General features: G+C 37.9%; 1 protein-coding gene across 2 annotated transcripts in view; it reads right to left on the bottom strand.

Moving 5' to 3' along the window:
* Nucleotides 1-3,331: 3,331 nt before the first annotated feature.
* si:dkey-49n23.1 (semaphorin-3D) overlaps nt 3,332-20,474 on the bottom strand; it is a 64,060-nt gene continuing 46,917 nt past the window's right edge. For both annotated transcript variants that reach the window (XM_017450923.3, XM_017450921.3), the window contains exons 8-18: nt 20,023-20,165; nt 18,137-18,251; nt 17,571-17,640; nt 16,458-16,602; nt 14,502-14,724; nt 12,620-12,708; nt 11,013-11,048; nt 9,157-9,314; nt 8,204-8,268; nt 7,938-8,071; nt 3,332-7,388 (exon numbers count right to left, since the gene is read on the bottom strand). In XM_017450923.3, the coding sequence (XP_017306412.1) occupies nt 6,981-7,388; nt 7,938-8,071; nt 8,204-8,268; nt 9,157-9,314; nt 11,013-11,048; nt 12,620-12,708; nt 14,502-14,724; nt 16,458-16,602; nt 17,571-17,640; nt 18,137-18,251; nt 20,023-20,165 (1,586 nt within the window). In that variant the 3' untranslated portion in view covers nt 3,332-6,980. The remainder of the gene's footprint in view (nt 7,389-7,937; nt 8,072-8,203; nt 8,269-9,156; nt 9,315-11,012; nt 11,049-12,619; nt 12,709-14,501; nt 14,725-16,457; nt 16,603-17,570; nt 17,641-18,136; nt 18,252-20,022; nt 20,166-20,474) is intronic.

Below are 20,474 nucleotides of genomic sequence, written 5' to 3'. Positions count from 1 at the left end.
TTGTGGACTTTCCACCATTGGTTAATATTATTATTAAGAATCTCTGATAAAGTTGATAACTGTCACAATTATAAAAATCCATTGCAGATGACCACTCATAATGGAAAAAAATATATATTTCTCTTGGTTGAGGTTTACCTGCAAATTTTAAGGTATAAAAATGGTTCATATGTACTAATTTTCAAAGTAACTTTAAACCCTACAGTTAATTTGTGAGGTAAAGAATACATGCTAGTTAGTTAGGTATACCTGACAGTTTTGTCATCAGAGGCAACGGTTGGAGGTGTAACCGTGAAACAGCAGGGGGCAATGTTCAGTTAAGATGAATATGGCTAGACAGCCATTTTTCATTTAAAAAAAAGGGGTCATTTAAACCAATTGTGCCAGGACGTTTCATTTCTAACTGCTTCCCCCAGTTTGAATACTGCGTGTCAGTGTCGTGCAGTGAGGTTTGTAGCTGGGGAGGCACTGACTCTTTCAAAGTCAGATTTACAAATACATGAATTCAACAGAGAAGCATAAATTCACCATTCAACTGGCAGCTTGCACAGTGACTACTGGTTATGTTTCATATCCCATATCAGCATTCTTTACACACACACACACACACAGGTAAGGTACATATTTGGCCAAAGAAGGTGGTTAAATTTATAGTGGCTCAGAGAGAGAGAGCACGCATTTGCTCTGCACCCTCCGTGTGTTCTTAATTTGCCATCACAATTCCACAATTCATACTCATTCAATACAAATGAAAGTGTATGCAGTCCACAACAAAAAGACAAATGTAGTTTTATTCTTTAAAATAAAAAAATTTTCTTATCTTGTTTTATATAATTGTTTTTGTTGTTATTATTTATAAAAAATAAAATAAAAAAAAAATAAAAAAAAGGCCAGTCTTTTATTTTTGTTGTGGACTGTACAGCAGTGTATGCATGGTCTTACCTTTACTCCTCTGTCACTGCTCACATCGTCAAATCCCAAAAACGCCTCCCTCACTGCACAGGCCTCCTCCTCCTCACTGCACAGGCCTCCTCCTCCTCACTGCACAGGCCTCCTCCTCCTCACTGCACAGGCCTCCTCCTCACTGCACAGGCCTCCTCCTCCTCACTGCACAGGCCTCCTCCTCCTCACTGCACAGGCCTCCTCCTTCTCCTCCTCACTGCACAGGCCTCCTCCTCCTCCTCCTCACTGCACAGGCGTCCTCCTCCTCCTCCTCACTGCACAGGCCTCCTCCTCACTTCACACCACAGAACGCAAAATGACAGAGATCTGGGCTTTGTTTGTGACATCCGTTGTCTCGTCGTCTTCTACAGCAACAAATAGAACTGCATTAATCTCCTTTTTATATCATTTCTAATCACATCACTTATTGCTTCAATTAAATCGTTCTGAATTCTGTTTGATAATCCAGAAAACACAGTGGATGTCTCCAAATGTCTCGCTAACCAATCATCTTTCTCAGCAAAAGCCTGTAATAGTTCTACAGAGCTGCTACGATTAGAAGGTCGTACTCTCATCGTTAGCATGAAATGCTAATTGCTGTTTGGCTAGGAAGCAAGTTGCATTAACGAGGTCTTTTAAAATCTCTCGGTTTTCCTTTACCTTATCATTGTGGACGCTAATATTTAGTCTCCGCTGTTCGTTAAGAGCCAAATCTATCCTCGCGCTTCCAAAAGTTTTTCAAGCAGTTTGGCTTTGAAGATGAGTAGTTGAAGTTCATGTCTGCTGAGCCGTCTTGGTATATTTTTCAAATCACAAAATCCCGTTGTAGTCTAGACGTTTTCACTTATAATATATATAAATCTTCTATTTTTGCAGTCAGGGCAAAAAATACAAGTAAACGGACTGATGCGGTGCACTTGTCTGTTTTCAGGTAGCATATTACCCACAATGCAATTTGTCTGTAATACGCGAAGAAGAAGAATAGCAGAACAAGCCCGTATGCTCACACGCGCCCCCTTCAGTGAGGCAGAGGTATTGGCTGCCTCCCTCCTGCTTTTTCACTGCAGCGTTATGTCAGATCAGTAAGACTAATAAGTTATACACATTCGTGAAATACATGACCTAGACCAGGGGTTCCAAAACTTTTCCAGGGCAAGGCCCCCCAAATGGCATTAACATTTGACCAAGGCCCCCCTTTTGCAAGATGTCTTTAAAACACGTTAAAAATACAGACTTCTGAATATATCCCCCTTTGTTTTTATTAATAATTACATCTTATATCTTTACATTACATTAGGAATTGATTTTTTGTGTGTGTGTGTGTGTGTGTGTGTGTGTGTGTGTGTGTGTGTGTGTGTGTGTGTGTGTGTGTGTGTGTGTCGCAGCTTACCATGCAGCTTGTGTGGTTGATAAAAACTGTATTGTTGGTTGGTCACATTAGCCTGGTGGCCCTCCGTTTGTGGGTGCACGGCCACAGTGGTATTAAGGTAGAATAGAAGAAGTTTTTTGTTAATAGATTTTGCTGTGAAATCAAATGAACTGTGACGTTTATGAATCTTTCAAAATTCAGCCGATGAAGTGCTGTGAAGCGACAAGTGACGGGACAAGAGCACTTCAGAGGCTAATCAGATTTCATCTGGAGTCAATGCTCCTGTGGCCCTGAGTTCTGACACTCTGGAGTGCCACAAAAATCAGTTTGCTTGGTAAAAGGAGGGTGAGAGACCATTTTGTAATATTTGGCAAAGCACTCATCATATTATGGCAGCTTCAAAAATATATGAATCAATCTGGACCACCAATATTCAACCAATCAGGATAGAGTCAGGACAATCAATCATGCTGACTGTCAGATCAGAAAGCTCCACCTCTTGCAGTAGTTTTTAGTTGTTTTAGGTAGAGATTTCACTAACATGGACACTTTGTCTTATATTTGTCTTATTCAAGAATATCTTTTCTTATTTGTTTTGCCTTCTGACCACAAAAACATCTTTTCAAATCAACTCAAAGTGGATATATCTGCAAACAGAGATATACATTACAACAAGTTTAGCCATTTTGGAATTGGGGAGAACGTATGACCTGTGATCATCATGTGATCTTCACAATTCCAAAACGGCAAATCTTATTGTAATACATTTCTCTAACTGCTTAGTATAAAATACAAACTATGCTGGAAAATACAATAAAGTGTGTTTTATGTCCATATTGTCAAAACAAATGAAAAAGGCAGAAATGATGTAAAGGTTGGGTCGGAAACCCAGTGTGCATGTCCAGCATGATATTTTCTTAAATTTTTCTAACATTTTGCTTTATTGGGAAATGTCAGAGCAATGGATTGAAAACACAAGTGTGGCCAAAAAGAATGGAAATAAATATGCAAACAAACATGTATAATAAATTTGGGAAATATTTTAATTGATTTTGCACAAATATTAGTTTATACAGAAAGATTTAGAAAACAAAATCTGTACACAATGAGATAAATGTGTAATTTTAGGTGATGACAGAAAAATGAACATTTACTTTCATCAAAAAGATACGTCTGATCAAAGCATAGTGACTTGTAAAGTGAAACATAAACCATAAATTATATTGTTCATGAAATGAAGTAGCTTAGATGCAATAATGACGACACACATTTAGCTTTCTCGAGAGGTCGCTGGTTGAAATTGTGAGCTAATGAAACACGTCGAGAACGTTTTTGTTGGAATGATTATATTAGAGATTAGCACACCAGAGTAAAAATGAACACCAGATGGAAATGAACAACCACACTGTTACAGTTGCTCAAAACATCCTGAGTCTGTATCAGCTTAGTGTTATGACACGCAAAGGTACAGTTCAATACCACACACTGGGTGAATTTTTAACTTAGAAGCACAATGTACAAATAAAATGAACATAATGATGCATATTTTGCCAGCAGAAAAAAAAAAGTACAATTGAGTAAATTTGTTATTAAATATAAAGTCTTTATGTAATACCTGTAATTGTGGACACACTAAAAACATTGGAATGCAAAATGCAGAAATCTGATTAAAGATTAAATATTGTTTATAAGATGCACCAATTTCTATGATCTATCACATATTTGCTGAAGCCATCCATGTCTTTTTGCTTATCTGCCAAACATAAGGCCAGTTTGGACGTTCCTATTATCCTGTCAAGATAACAAGAAAGAAATCCCTTTTACTGTGGTCCAGTCAACCTGGAAGCCATTTTCCTGACTAGTGACGAAACTCAGATTTTTTTTTATTCTGTCCACTGTTCTTCATACTCATTTCTCCCAGATGCTTCCATACTTTGATGTTCCTTCCGCGCAAACGTGTGGCCCAAAGTGGAACAATGAGCCTCTTCCAGCACACCACATTATAATAAATGATCATTACAGTATGAGAGGCTTAGAGCACTACTTAACCATAAAAAGGATCATTTTGAATATTACTAGTGGAGATAAAATAAGACCATGCTAACCACATCCATATTAGCATTTGAGATACAGTTTCTTATGGTTTGTCATTTCTGTTCAATGTATCCACAAACACAATAGTGACATATTTAAGATTGTTCATGGGAAAGACAGTGTTTCTGGCAAGAGAAGAACATCCTGGTGTGTTTATGAGGTATGCAGAGCTTCCTCCAGAGTCACCTACGATGGTCAGATCAGACCATCTGTATTTCAAAAGTTCATAACACACTTTCGGGCAGCCAGAGTGTTTGTTAATTTATTCCAGAATTAGCCGATTAGCAATGTCACTACGCCTTAGGAACCAGAGCTTGGACTTTTTTTTCTTTTTTTAAACTTCACAGGTTTTTCCAGGAAGTGACAATCCTGGGAACACTGGGTGTGAGGCAGGAACACACCCTTTGAGATGCCAGTCCATCAGAGGCACCATGTACACACACATTCACACATTCATTCACATCTTGGGGCAATTTAGAGTCACCAATCCACTGCATGTTTTGGGGAAAAGGGAAGCAACTGGAGAACCTGGAGAACATTCCAATGTGAAACTCCACACAGACAGCAACCTGAGCTCAGAATACAACTTGGAAACTTGGACTTGTGAGGCAGCAACGCTACTCTGTAATTTGTGAACCGCATTCTTCTGGATTTCATTAAGAACAATTAAATAACATTCTGAAAAATCCTGTCCGAATAGTGCACTGCAACAGGTTTCAGTGATTCTCACGACCATCACTACGGTCCAAAACATACTCTAATAGAAATGCTCCACTGAGTGTTCAGTGATTGCTGTAACCATTCTCTACAAAATAAAACAAATCAAAAAATGCTTATAGGAAAAAATTAATACCGTAGGTGTGTCAGGACTATCATTCTTGTTGTACTCATAATTGCTTGATAGACAAGCAATACGTTCAAGGATGTCTTCTAGCTTTTAGTATGAACTACAGGGTGTCCCAAAACTCTCCAGACAGATTAGAAAATAACACTTTAGCAAAATGTTTTCCAAAAGAGAGTGTGCTTCCAATGTGTGTGTTTTTTAGATAGCCTTTAAGAATGCATTTGGCAAAAGAACAACGTCTTGAAATCATTCTCATGGCTGGATCGGGAGGACACTTATTAACAATTTCAAAAAGACTGGAAGTGTTATGGACCAACCGGGAACTGAGAACATCCACTGACGAAGGCACAATCGACAATGTGCTGGCGAACATACTACCCTGTTTATGGAGACTTTTGGCATACCCTGTATTTGTATTAGTAATTTATAGTAACCCTTCAGTATTACTAAACTAACTAGCTCCTAATATATATGAGATGGTCTCATGGTGGTTTTTTAACTTCAGCATGCACATACTCTGATGTCAAATCAAGAAATATTTTCATCAAAATGATTTGGATTTTTTTTTTTAAGCTTGTCTAGGCTAGCTTCCTTCACAGATCATGTTGGGTAAGGAGTCAGTTTAATGAATGCAGTGACAAAAACAGTTCTCTCACACAGTCAGGCTTTGATCAAGTTGTTAAATAAGCCTGCACTTTTCACAAACATGTGCAGTGGAAAACATTAAAGTGTCATCATGTTAAGGGTTTTCCCAGGCTGCAGTGCATATTTGCGTTTTAAAAAAAGCCTTGTTTCCTTGTTTCCTTGCTCTTAAGATATCGATTCAGGATCGCATCTGACCTTTTTTCTTCAGTGCATGACTTTATACTATACACTACTGGTCAAATTGTTTAGACACACTCATTTTTTATTTGCATTTTTTCCCCACATTTTAGAACAATAATAAAGTCATCAAAACTCTGGAATAACACAAATGGAATTATGGGAATTATGTTGGGATAAAAAAAAATGTTAGCTTTCTAATGAAAGAAACGAATATGTCGGCACAGTTATATTTTTGTCTACAACACCGATTTCAAACACTTAATCATACATCTTCGGATCAAAAGACTTTTAAGATCATGAGAAACATTTCAGTCAAGTGTCTCCAAAAATTTTAACCAGTAATGTATCTTCAAAATTTAACTGTGATATCAAGTGCATGTTGATGCATTCCCTTACCCAGAGAGTTGCTAATAAATTTATGATTTGTCCAACCCTGATACTGATTGAAGCATCACTTAGGGCATACCAACAGAACAAATCTCTGGCCAAAGATGTGTTTATGTTCACTCATAATGAAATCTTTCATCTAACCATGTAAAGGTTATGTAAAAAAGTTTTTTTTTTCCCTTTCTCAACCTTCTCTCTCTCTCTCTCTCTCTCTCTCTCTCTCTCTCTCTCTCTCTCTCTCTCTCTCTCGGTTGTCCTTAATTATTTCCTCATATACGTATTTATAATGCTGTGCATTTTTGTGATGCCAAAAGTTCAGGTTTGCTAAAAAAGAATGCTGTTTAGAACGATAAACAATAAGTCACCAACATGTATTTCTGTGGGGAGGTTATGTAACCTGGAATCCTTTAGTAATCAACAGCAACAAGGCTAATGTGGCTAATTCCAGAACAGTATGTTGTTCTTCCAAGACAAACTCAAATGTCCTTTAGTTTTACTCTAATGTCTGTTCCTCTGGTTTCACTGGAGTGGTTCGTTGGGTGGATTTTGCCGCCGAACTCGAGCCTTGCGGTTCTCTGCCGTTTGTTTCCACTTTAGTGTGCGCAGTTTCTGTTGTCTCCGCTTCTCGCGGTACCACAGCTGCTCGCAGTAGTCATCGGCTGTTAGACCGCTAACGCTGATCAGATGTAGATCCTTGTAGCTCAGCGAGGATGCTGCATAGTTGCCACCCATTTTGGGGTCAGAGTGATGAGTGCTACGTGTATTTGTTACGTGCTGCTCGGAGATGACTTGCAGCTCGTAGCGAGCTAGCGTGCGGGAAAATGAGTGCTCGTGAGCGGTGCACAGGTAGAGGCCAGCGTTTGAAGAAGTTATCCGCTGCAGGAGGAGACCTCGTTTTGTGAGGATGATGTCTTCATCGGGGAGCAGCTGAGAAAGAAAATTACGTTTTCTGTAATCTAGCTGTTATAACTTGTACAATGTTATAATAAGATCTTTTTTTTTTTCCTTTTTTTTTTTTTAAAGACAACTTAGGGTTGAATTTACAATTTACTAGCCAGTAGAACTTTAAATGGTTTTGACACTCTTGTGTCTGTGTAAAGAACTGACATGGAAATGTTTTTCTATACATTTTTTCAAAAAACCTTTCCTAGACTATTTCTTCCTGCAGAGATTATGTCAGTTAAGTGGCCAGGTTAACAAACACTGCGTCTAAGACTTGAAACAGTGAATTTCACACTTCTGGTTGAGATACATGCGAAAGAGTAACGTATTTTAGGTCTGTGGTCTTCAGATTATTTTGTAGAAATGTCAAATTTCACCATGTGAAGGGTTTTCCCAGGCAACCCTGCTGTTAATTATTTATTTTTAAATGTGTAGTAAATCTAAAAGTATGCACAGCGGTAAAACACTAGCTGAAAGGTAGGTTGTCATCATTTCTGTCCCACTGTACATTAAGATTATGTCTAAAATCCTGACCTCTTTAGTGCTCTGGCTGTGTTTTTGTTGCATGATCCATTTGACTCTCGCTTGTGGTGAAGCAGGTGTGCATTCCAGGAAGGTTGAGTTGTTTTCTACTCCATAAACCACCTTTAGCTCAATTTCCTCAGAGCCTGCAAAGAATTTCAGGTACATTATATTAGTATACAAAACAAATATCATCAAAAGCCTATAAATGACCAGCTATCGGAAATGTCTACTTTTGCTGAATTTTGTATACTAGGTACATTTCAGGACATATTTACCATCTCCCAGATCCTGACACTGGCTCCATGGGTCACCGTATCTCACATCCTGTCGACGGGAACGTCTGCAAAGCGCGAGTGTGAAGCTGTTAGATATGGCTATGGAGGATTTCAGTCACCAAGGTCGTTTGCAATGCATAGTGCACTGCATAGAGTGTGAAGCCTTGTTTTAAGCGTAAAAGCCAGAGGTAACAAAAACAAGGCATGGAACAAAAATGTCTGACATTAAAAAAAGACAAATAAATAATAATAAACTGACTGCATGAATAAAACAAAATTCACAGAGATTCACTTCTTTCACTAGCATCAACATTGTCTATACTTCTTTTCATTCCTCATGCTTTATCTTATAAATCGCACATTATAATGTACTTCACGTACAGTCCATGTCGGTGAAATTAACTTGTGTGGCTTCAAACTGATTGCTATGTTTTGACTTTTTAATGGAATAGATACCACTCTAGAAAGAAACACAACTCTTTATCAATCCCTGTACAAATAGGAACATAAGGATTTACTAACAGATCGCAATGGAAAGTAGCATAACTCTAAATTTAGCACATAACTAGGCCCACACTAACACTCCCGGCATCGAAGTTGTTTTATTGGGTGCGCAAACTTCATTACAGCTTCCTTAGTCGTGAATCCAGCTGCGCCTGGAGCATCATATACCCGTATAAAACAGCAGCATGCCAAATTCTTACATCGCTCATAACGAATCTGGCTGCTTTCCGTCCTTGCCGTGGAGTAAACAGTTGCACATAAACAACAGATATTGGACTGAGCACAGCACAGCTATATATCTGCCTCGGGCACAGTTTCACTATGTGAGTTCGAAGAGTTCATGTTCAGAATTAAAAATATAAAAGGTAAACATCATGGCAGCATACAATACACTGCATTATGTCAATGGGCATGAAGAGATTCCATATGGGTGTCAAAGAGAAAGATACCTCTTGTTAGTGGGGAAATAATTGGTGCAGGTGGTGCCATCCCAGGCGCAATAAGGATCCCGGGCCAGGCAGCAGTCAACACAGGCTTTCCCATAGAGCTCACACCGCTGCAGGGGCAACCGAGCCACCGCATCTGCACTGCTCACAAATAGAGCTTGCTAAAAAAAAAAAAAAAAAAAAAAAAAAAGGGTGGAAAATGTTTAACAAGTCAACAACATCCCTTCTGGCATCTCAAATGAATTCATGAATATTCAAAGCTGGTGGAATTCCATCTTTTACAGGGGGTCCTTAAATTGTACATATCATCCAGATCCCTGAGAAGGTTGCTGCCCATAAATAATGTACTTCAATAAACTGAAATGTGTTCTACTAATCTTAGTTGTGTCTGAATAGACATTCGTGACTGTACTATGGGATGTTGTGTCTTGGGTTGGAAAACATTACTGACCACCGAGACGAGCTCTATTCGAACGTATCGATAAAAATTTCAAATCCTTTAGAATCACAAAACGACAATCATGGATCGCAAAATAATGGATGAGGATGTATCACTTTATATCCGTACTGTCTTCCCATTAGAAAGAATGGCAATCACATTAGTGTTATATCGCAGACTTATTCAATTTGTTATTCTAAGAACAGCTATTGGTATAAAGCCCAACTTTATGTTTGCGTATGCTACAATATTGTAATGTACTATACATAAATTCACAATCCAATGGTGTCTGCCTTATCACAGAGATGAGTTTGGAATACACTATATGGCCAAATGTTTGTGGATACCTGACCATCACACTTTAGTGAGGTAAGCCACTGACATTGGGTGAGGAGGCCTGGGGCACAGTTGGTATTCCATTTCATCCCAAAGGTGTTCAGTGGGGCTGAGGTCATGGCTCTGTGCATGCCACTTGAGTTCATCTACTCCAACATTGGCAAACCTTGTCTTCATGGACCTTGCTTTTTGCATCGTGGCATTGTCCTGCTGGAACGTGTTTGGGCTTGACCCCTTAGTTGTGGTTAATGGGAATTGTAATGCTACAGCAGACAAAGCCATCCTCTACAAGTGTGTGCTTCCAAATTTGTGGCAACAGTTTGGGGAAGATCCACATATGGCTGTGATGGTCAGGTGTCCATGTACTTTTGGCCATATAGTTTATACAGTGCATCCGGAAAGTATTCACAGCGCTTCACTTTTTCCACATTTTGTTATGTTACAGCCTTATTCCAAAATGGATTAAATTCATTATTTTCCTCAAAATTCTACAAACAATACCCCATAATGACAACGTGAAAGAAGTTTGTTTGAAATCTTTGCAAAATTTATCCATCCATGGCCCAGGGCCACGGTGGGAATCGAACCCCCGACCCTGTAAATGTGAGGCGAACATGCTAACCACTAAGCCACCGTGCGCCCACTTTTTATTTTATTAAAAATAAAAAACAAAAAAAAGCAGATTTTGCAAAGATTGCAAATAAAATTCTTTCACGTTGTCATTATGGGGTATTGTTTATAGAATTTTGAGGAAAATAATGAATTTAATCCATTTTGGAATAAGGCTGTAACATAACAAAATGTGGGAAAAGTGAAGCGCTGTGAATACTTTCCGGATGTGCTGTAAATATAAACCTGTCCAAATAAAGACTACATTCCACAAGAAGTCAAAACAATGGTGATATATCGAGAAAATCTACAAAAAGGAGCTAAATTATAGCTTTACAAAGGACCGTTTTCACTGCATGAGCATGCGCTTCTGGCTTGAAGATTCTTCTTCTGTTACTAATCTCACAGAAGGGAAGTTATTAAACACTATTAAATGATACTTCTAAATGACCACCCACAAAATAGCTTTACATACCCTCTTGGTGGAGAGCTCCATGCTTAAGATAGGACTCTAGGAGATAAAAAGGAAGAAAACAAATTGTCAGTACGCATTAAACGGTGACATGAACCACCTCCCGATTTATGGAGTAGGTGAAGGAGGACACGCAAGGTTGGCGCCGAACAAGAGGCTCATCTCGGGCTGTTGTGCAAGTTGCAGGCTTTTCTGGCTCATTGCTTCATATGGAATCCTCCATATGCTGCCAGCAAATGGTCCTTGACTTTTAAAACAACTCTCCCTTTTACAAATGGCTTTGTGAGTATGGTACCTGATAGAGTACTATCCTGTGTCTGCTGAATGTGATAAAAAAAAAAAAATGTTTATTGTTCTCCCTGTAAAATGCAGAATCATTCTTTATATTAGTAATTGGGAAGCTGGTTAAAAATGTCATTTTGTAGCCAGCTGCATTGAACAGACAGGCATTCAAATGTGTCTGTCAGGGATTCTCTAACTCAGGACCCAGCAAAGTATTTCTGCAGACCAGAACAAGCACTGAAAAAGATACTGTGGCAGAGCCAATAAATGTAAGGGGGAAAAAACCTATATTTTTCAAAACATGTAAAAAAGCACGGCTTCTGAAGCATATGCTCTGTTTCAGTTTAGCCAATCTTATGCATTTATGTAAATTATTCAGCTGAAGGTAGCCCGTCAGACCAGAGACTCTCTACAAAGAGAGCTAGAAACGTCAAAAAAGGACTTTTAAATTATTACTATTATTTCATTTACCTTTTCTAGCCTGATTAGTGAAGTGACCAGAAGTGGAAACACCTCTATTTCAGAGACTGTAGTGATACTCAAAAGTGGTAATGTGAAGCACCATGGCGAAGCAAAACATAACCACGTTACGTTGTCTTATTTATAGTCATAAACTAATCACTAATCGTTCGTTGCTTATCCAGAAAGATGTAAGCAATTAATTTTATGCCCTATAACAGCTACTTTATTTCAGTTCAGCTGGAATTAAAGTGAATGACAAAATCAGATCAAAGCTACTACGTCTCCTCTAAAACCCTTTCGTTTTGCGTGACGTCATTTTCAACACAATTTCTGAGCTATACAATGACCTGTGTGTTACAATGCTTCCTGGGAACCTCAACCTGGGTCTTGTGAAAAGTCTCTAACTCATCCATTTTAATCTCACATTTCCTTGGCATCTCTTATTAACCCAAGAACCCAAGGTTATAGAAGAACCTCATTTGTCTCCGTTTACTTCCCCCTGTTTGTCCCTCGGGAAAACCAGCATGTTCCTAGCTGTCTACAGCCTCGAATAAATGATCTCCGCTTTTCATTTGCTGAGTAAACAATGATGATCCTCTTTAGTCATTTGTTGTTTCTGCCTACTTGTTCACTCTTTTCTCCCATTGCCTGGATTTGGTCAGTAGGCCCGAAGGGCCCTGGGAAACATGCAGGTTTGTTTTTCCTTAAAAAAGGTTATTTCTGTTGGGGAAGCTGAGCTCTCGCAGGGAGACTGACTAGACAGAGCCTGGAGCTAAAGATCATGTGGCAGGCCAACAGATGGCATGAAGACACTGGAGGAAAAGTATAAGATTGAGTGTAAAGAGTATGGCAAAAAATGCAATTACCTGAAACACACTCAGCTCTTCCAGTATGATTTCCTCAGTTTCCCAATTCTCCTTGGGAATGGATACCACCTTCAGAACCTTGCCATCATCTGAAAACAGATACCGACTATAAGGTAATATCTCTGGGGCTTTAAAAATGCTGAAACTATAAACATTATCATAAAATATGTACTGTATATAACGCACCGAGACAGTTAGCTATCAATACTGTTAAAATAGCACATTTAAAAAGGTGACGCAATAGTCAAAATAATGATTTTCCGACATTTTTTTATTTTTTAAATTCCATGTTGTTAGAAGGATTAGAGAGATTATATGCAGGTCATTCTGACCGGAGAGTAACAATGTTACATGGAAAAAACAAGTTTTCTTAATTACAAACACATTTTATCGTATATGCCTTATTACTGGTGTTTCTAAATCTGAACCAAAAAAGTAATTTTAGTCAACCACATCTGCCAGGAGAAGAAAATACAAGCGAGGAAACTTACTCCCATAAATGCTGTTTTGTTTAATAAAATAAAAAGGGTAAAGTTGGGTATTTTGCAACAGATGTTAGAATGGCATTATAAAAGCAAACATCAAATTCATATCAAAACAAATGTTCTTGATTTTTTCCCCCACTGCATTTACCAGGATTAAAAAAATTAGATTATTTCATACAGAATATTGGTTTCTATATACATCATGTAAGTCAATAGCTGATACACCTGCAGTCACATTAGCATTCAGTTTGACCTTAATCTTCAGTATTAATCTTGTCCTCTTCTCCCTACACTGATTTTTTTGTTTTTACATGCATCCCACACTGTGCGATTACTTTACCACCCCTTGACTTAGCAGAGGAAAATATAAAAGTGTGACACAGAGCTTAAATGAGGATTAATGTGGCTCCCGGATGGCTAACAGCTGTTACTCTGCTCTTTTTACAAGTTGTGGGGAGACTCGGGTAGGTTTAGCATAGAAGAATGCTCTCTGTACACAGACGCTCCCAGAGTCTGTATTTATCTTAAATGATTCACAGATACATGGCAGAGTTTACTGACTCAGCACACATAGCAATAGCATCTTGCGTAATCTCAGTATCAGGACTATGCAAAGAGAAAATGTCAGACATTGTTTTGGTAAATTGTTGTGCATGGGGGAACTGGTGTGTATTCAGCAGTACAAACCAGTTATTTACACCAGAGAGAGTTTATATTAGTGCAATCAATCTGTTTACTGGCCCAAGAGTGGTCTTGCTTGCTTGGAGGATCTCGGTCATAGCATCTTTTTTTTTTTTACTTCTATATTATATATATTATATTTATTAACATACTTAGCCCAAGCTTATTATTCAGTCATTCATCTTAGAGCATATGAAGGAGCATCAGTTACTAAGTGAATTATTTAGAAGCTACAGTAGAAAAAATACAGAGTTACAGAAATAGTTTGGTGAATAATGAGATTTACTCAAAATGAAGCAACCAAGACTGAAGCAGAGGTGAGGTAGGCCTCCAATACTCATTAACTACATTACCCTTGTTATTTCAATCCATAACTAAAGAAGCACCAAATTTCTCTTGGATGACTGACAACATTTGGGGTAGTTGGAAATTTGTGGAAATGTTCTTTGAACTCATGGGCAAAGAAGGATTATCAAAGAAGATCCCAATCAAAATCTACAAACACAATCAAGAGACTGGAAGGTTGGTCTGTAAACCTCAAGTAAATGATGAATGAAATGTCAGCACTGGGCTTGGTTTACAATCTACTATCTGGTCTTCTTGCTGATCCCTAAGTAAATTACAAAATTATTGTGTCTAGTTTTTTTATTTATAAAGTTATACGGGATTGAAGTCTCAAGGGCTCATTTGGATCACTCAGCCACATCACAACATACCTGTACCCAAATGTAGAACATTGTATTGGCCATCTTCTGCATCCACTCTATCCACTACCAACTTCTTCAGCCTGTAGGGGGTGTTGATGTGAGTAAACAGTGGTCGTCTGTGAATTGGCACGACTGGCTCCCACATCAGTTGGTGGGCTCTCATGAAGCTCATAACCTCGTCAGGAAAGTCGCGGGTAGACTTGTGCAAGGGGTCGTACGTCTCACTTGGGCACTGAAGGAACATGAAGGGAATGTTGTTTGTGTTCATGGGGGAGATCTAATATTTACAACCAGGATCAAACTAGCTTTTTAATTAAACCCAAAGTTCAATTTCAACGGACAAATCCTTTTTGCGATCTTGAAATTTATACCAGTTACCTTCATATAGTCAAAACTGTTTTCAGTCATTTTCCTATATTTGAAAGCTGTGATTTGGTAGTATCACCTCTCATAACTGGAAGATATTATACAAGTTAGCCAGCTAATTAGTCTACTTTTTAGTGCTTTAAGAACAGCACAAAAGTCATTTCTATCTAGGTCAAGATAAAGAGACGAACATTATATTATGTTAAAAGACATAATATAGCCAACTCTACATTACCTGCTGATTATTCAGTACTGTGTCATTAATAACTAGTTAACACTAAACTTCTCCATGGCCATCATATGTTATTAGTGAGTAATGTCACAATACGGCAGCTTAAAATTGAACTACTATTAAGTGATTCGTTGTTTAGCCAGCTAAGTTCGTAGCTGTAGCTAGTTACTGCAACTAGCAAGCTGATATAACCATTACAAGTATTCTAAATAAATGTAAAGGGGTTTGCAATTTACCAGCATGAACCAATTGTCCTCATATTTATACATTCCCACATAACCTCACACATTTATATAATAACTAATTGAGAATATAATATGTGTGTTGTATACCAAAATCTGGAAGGGTATGGGCAAAACCAAAGTTCTCTGAGGTCAGGTGACAATCATTACTGGTGATTGGCCAGTCTTACAGCACAAGTTTTTACACATAGTAGGCTACATTCTGCTGCTACATTGTTAGAATGTAACTTTTTCCATATCGAATTTGATAGTGTAAGTGATTACCTTTGTGTCCTCATAGCTAGTTATGGCCATGTTTACTTGTAACTCATACAATCATTGCTAGCTCGATATTAAGCATGGAAAACTGAAATCACGGACTATAATGGACATGCATAACGAAGCACTGGAAAGTGTCAACATCTAAATGCCTGGGAAATAACTTTAAATTACCTCCAACCAGTTTATGCAGAACCATCAAAACATCTATTTTAAAAGGCTTTCACTGTTTCTTTATGATGTTGGTTCTTATAATTAGTCAAGCATATATAGAGCTAACACCCTCGCCAATGTTTTTCCCTGTAGGGAAGCATATGCGCTAACAGCACACACCTCTAGCACTTTAACAAATGCGCTAAAGCATGACCCTGACCTACCACCATTTTTATAATCTCCACATGCAAGCAAACTCCAAGTTAGGAATGATGGACAGCAGGAATGTGACTGCAACATATGTAATCATAAGGACTATATATATGTATGTATGTATATATGTTATTCATGCAGGGAAAACGTGCTTTTCATTATATATTACTGAGAACAACTGAACCTAAGCGTTGGTGTAAATTACATTACCATGAATTGTGGTTGCATGCAAGGGTTAAGGGTTTGATTAGTGTATGAAGCTCAACTCAACTGGGGCTTTATAGGATTTAAATTGAGTACATCATGAATGTCAAGAATGTAGAGTCAATATTACTCATTCATCCCATATTGTTATTTACTTTAGCTCTGTTCGTGCTTAGACATCAAGTGTCAACCAAAAACCCACAGCTGTTTTCAAGTTATGCCTTCATTTCACCTCCCACTGCTCTTTCCAAAATCCCCCATTCACACTCATACAGATTCTCCCTGTAGTGGACTCACCGTCCCTGGACGTGGATATGGGATCCTGCCTTTGTACTCCACCCAGCGGTAGTCAGGGCCTTCTTTGTGCGCGAAGGGCCCATTGAAAGCGGCTCGGATGGACGCCATTGAATAGACGCATACAGCAGAGCCTCGGAAGACAGAACTATTGAAAGAAGAGAAGAAGGAGAAGTGAGTGTTGGCCTACTGCTGAGTTAAAATAACACAAGCCCTTGAGTCTGGTCACCTCTGACCCTTCCTGAATGGCCTGTGGACTTCCCTCTCTTCTGGGGAACCCAGGCAGATTGTTTTGGAAGAGTCAGGAGGAGACTGTTGAACTCAAACTGTTGTATTTGAGGGCGTAGGAGTGCTGATGTCAGGTGGCGGGATAAAGAGATTTCATCAAATTACATGATCACGGATATGGCCGTCATAAATGTCGTAGATGCTGAGAGGGAATTATTCCAGATCCACTTTCCTAAAAGTGTCATGACACGGAGATATTTTTCCCCATTTCCAAGCAACAGCATTTCCAGCAGTGTATGATTCAGATTTGTCATCTAAATCTTTCTAAGCAGTTATAATGAACACCACCAGCACCACCTGGAAATACCACAACGTGGCTGGAATTAAGTATACAAAGCATTGGTTGTTCTTAAGATGACCTTTAAGCTACCACAATTTTATTGATCATGCCGCAAGCCGGTATTAAATTCAAAGGGATCAAGATTGATACTTGGCCTTCAATCATCATTCATTTTAATATGGCTAACAATGCAGGACATTTAATATTTTTAATAATAGATATATTCCTATCTCTAAACATATGACAAAATATATATATATTAAATTAATTGCCTACTTGGGTACATATTAATGTTTCTGATTTATTTTAAATTCCTCTTCATTTTAAATTCCTATTTATTTATTTAATGCAATGGTTAAATGGTTCAATAACTGACCATCTCCCATTCATGAACCAGTAATGCAAAAGGTCACATGAATAACACCAGACTTCTCCCAGTACTGTATACTTTACCTTACTTTTTTAATCTTTTTTAATCTGAAGTCACATCTTTAATGCTGATAAACTGCTATATGTCTGTATAGCAGTATTGTTCATTAGAGTCTTACCTTGAAGTTGAGAAGACTCCATATATAACCGGATTTTGTGGATCTTTGGTCTCCAACAGAAATATATCCTCTAGAAATACAAAAACGATATATTTTTAAAATAATAACAACAACAACAACAACAACAACAACAACAATAATAAGCTATATTTGTGTATTTTTTCTACATTTTAGAAATATATTAAAGTGAATAAATATAAGTTAACACAGCTTGCACTAAAACTATGAAAAGTTTCCATGATTTCACACCCATTCTGTGATCCCTGACCCATCTTTTTGTATATGCGTTTATTTGTAACTCCATTCTCTTCAATTTGCCAACATTTATCACTTATTACTGCCTATAATTCTGTCACTTATGCTCAAAGTAGCTCGTGTTTATTCTGACCTGGAATAAGCACAAACCTCCATTTTCGATGCTGAATCATGAACACAAAGTAGCTGTGTTTGAATAGAAATCGACTGTATACATGTTTGAATGGAAGTAAATATAATATAGAATTAATATTTTATATTTATGTTTTTATTGCACCACTGAATATCTCATTTCCTAAGAGTGTGCATACCCAGCTCATCAAAGTATGTGTCCATGCCTCCTGGCGCTGACACTGAGCAGACCAGCCTGGCCTTTAGGAAGGTACTCCAACGATTGATCAGACTCCGCTTCCCACCCATGTCGTTCTGATAAACAGATGCACAATACCATCATGTCATTTGATGTATTATACAAACAGTAACATGAACAGATGTTAAATATAATAATCAAACTGGATTTCAGAGTCTCATGAATAATATTTATATGCTTTGGATGCTTGCTCCTTGAGTGATTCATCAAACTGGTTGAGACGGTCTTAAGCCAGAGGCTGTATTCAACAATCTCTCAAAGTAAGAGGTTTTAAAGAGCTTATAATGATTTTGCAATAAAATGCTTTTAAAATGCTATAACTCAGTGCTGGCTTTAAAATACCATATTAAAACAGATGGGTCTATAAAACAGCATTAAAATTTCATTAGGGATGTAAAAGTGGACCTGTTTGAATTGGTGTATTGGTCTCAATATTTATGGCACAACTACACAGATTAAAAACGGCACATATCAGAAATGTTTTGACACAGTGTGGTCTGAACTCACTTAATACCACACATGCAGCTCCTTTTTATTACTACTATACTATTATGAAATGAAATGTTATCAAATGAATTTCTTTTTGTAATATCTGTTTCTCTCTCACTCACTCTCTGCTGTGCCTCTCAGTCCCAGTGAAGGAAGTGTGGCCTAACACTACTCAAAGCCAACACTCCCCCCCCCCCCCCCCCCTCCTATTAAAATCTTGTTGCATTGAAACAGCTCTAAATTCTGTTATATTGAATTAGTGGATGTATGTTTCATATGTTGCTTGTTCATGGTATCAATGTAGGACCATCCACGTGCATCATATTTTCTTGGAAGGAGAAATAAAAACACATAAGACTATATTAGATTATGGATTTTTATTTCATTGTACTACTGCCTTATAATTGTGCTTCAGCCTGAACACCTTGATAAAAGTCCAGTATAGGAATCTAACTGAATACGAATATATTATTCGGATTGAATGAATAATGTGTTCTAAGTGAATACAAACACGGATATAAGAGGTACACTATTCGTTCTACTGCAATTGTACTGTATTAATGATCAGAGCACTACCTCTTCCATTTCATACAGCTTTATAGTTTAGCAGAGCGAAACCGAAATCTTGAGTGAAAGTTCAAAGTGTGGGTGGAAAAAGCTTTCACAGCAGGACTTGAAGTTACTGATATGATGGCACTCCCAGAACATACGCAGAACAACTGGATCATCTGCTCCAGTGTTAAGTACAAAGGAGTGAGGGGTTACATGGAATTTCACCTGATATGGTTTCAAAGGTTTGGCATATGTCCTAAAACATTATTTGAATAATTTTCTGCATTTATAACTGAAATTGGTTTACCAAGCTGGAATACCAACAAAGTAGCATTTTTTTCCTTTCTCAAAGCAAAGCCAGGCATATTAAGTGTTTGTGAATAATATCTTATGGTATTTGCCATAACAGCCATTATTTCTGAATTTCAGTGAGATCGAAGTAAAGGTGATTCAACTCAGTGATAAAGTGAACATAAATTACAGCCTACACTGCTGAAGTGCTAGTATGGCCAAAATATACTGAGGTGCCAGTTTATTACAGACACTAGATATGTGTACTTAATAAACTGGCAACTCTGTGTAGGTCTATTCCTTGCAAACAAACAACTTATTCATTCCTCCCAAGATAAATAACACCACTAATACTCTGGGCATGATATTACACAGGCTTATACATAATTTCCGCGCCCAGTTTATATTGACGTGCACAAAAGGCACATTCATTCAGCCCTTCTGGATCGCATTTCATTTTCATTAGCCAATTATAGTCAGTGCCAGTCAGCTCACCTTGCACACTCTAGCCACTCGGCTATAGATGCGCTTATCCAGCTGGTTGGACTCCACAGCCGTTTCCTTGAAGAAGAAATACACCTTATCATCATCTTGGCTGTGTGTGTCTGGGATGGAGAACGAGCCCACAAACTCTGGCTCTGCAGAGAAAAATACATTAAAAAAAGAAAAAAATCAAGTGTTTGTGATGCAGCCTTTAAATCATTGGATTAAAGGTGCACTTGATCAATTTCATGCATATGACTACGTCACTAATTTTACCATTAACATTATTGTTATCAAACCTTATTTGCGGAATCCCACATGATTCATGTGCTTACAGTACCCTACATAACCTTACATAGTACCTACATAATACACTATATGCCCAACAGAGTGACAAAATAAGCATAAATTCAAATGTTTCAGATTAGTTTTTCTGCATTTTTTATTCAGACAGGACTAGCTTA

This window comes from Ictalurus punctatus, chromosome 21 (genome assembly GCF_001660625.3).
Source record: "Ictalurus punctatus breed USDA103 chromosome 21, Coco_2.0, whole genome shotgun sequence".
Taxonomy (NCBI): Eukaryota; Metazoa; Chordata; class Actinopteri; order Siluriformes; family Ictaluridae; genus Ictalurus; species Ictalurus punctatus.
Note: the sequence above shows the minus strand (reverse complement) of the source record. Positions and strands in the feature narration are given on the sequence as shown.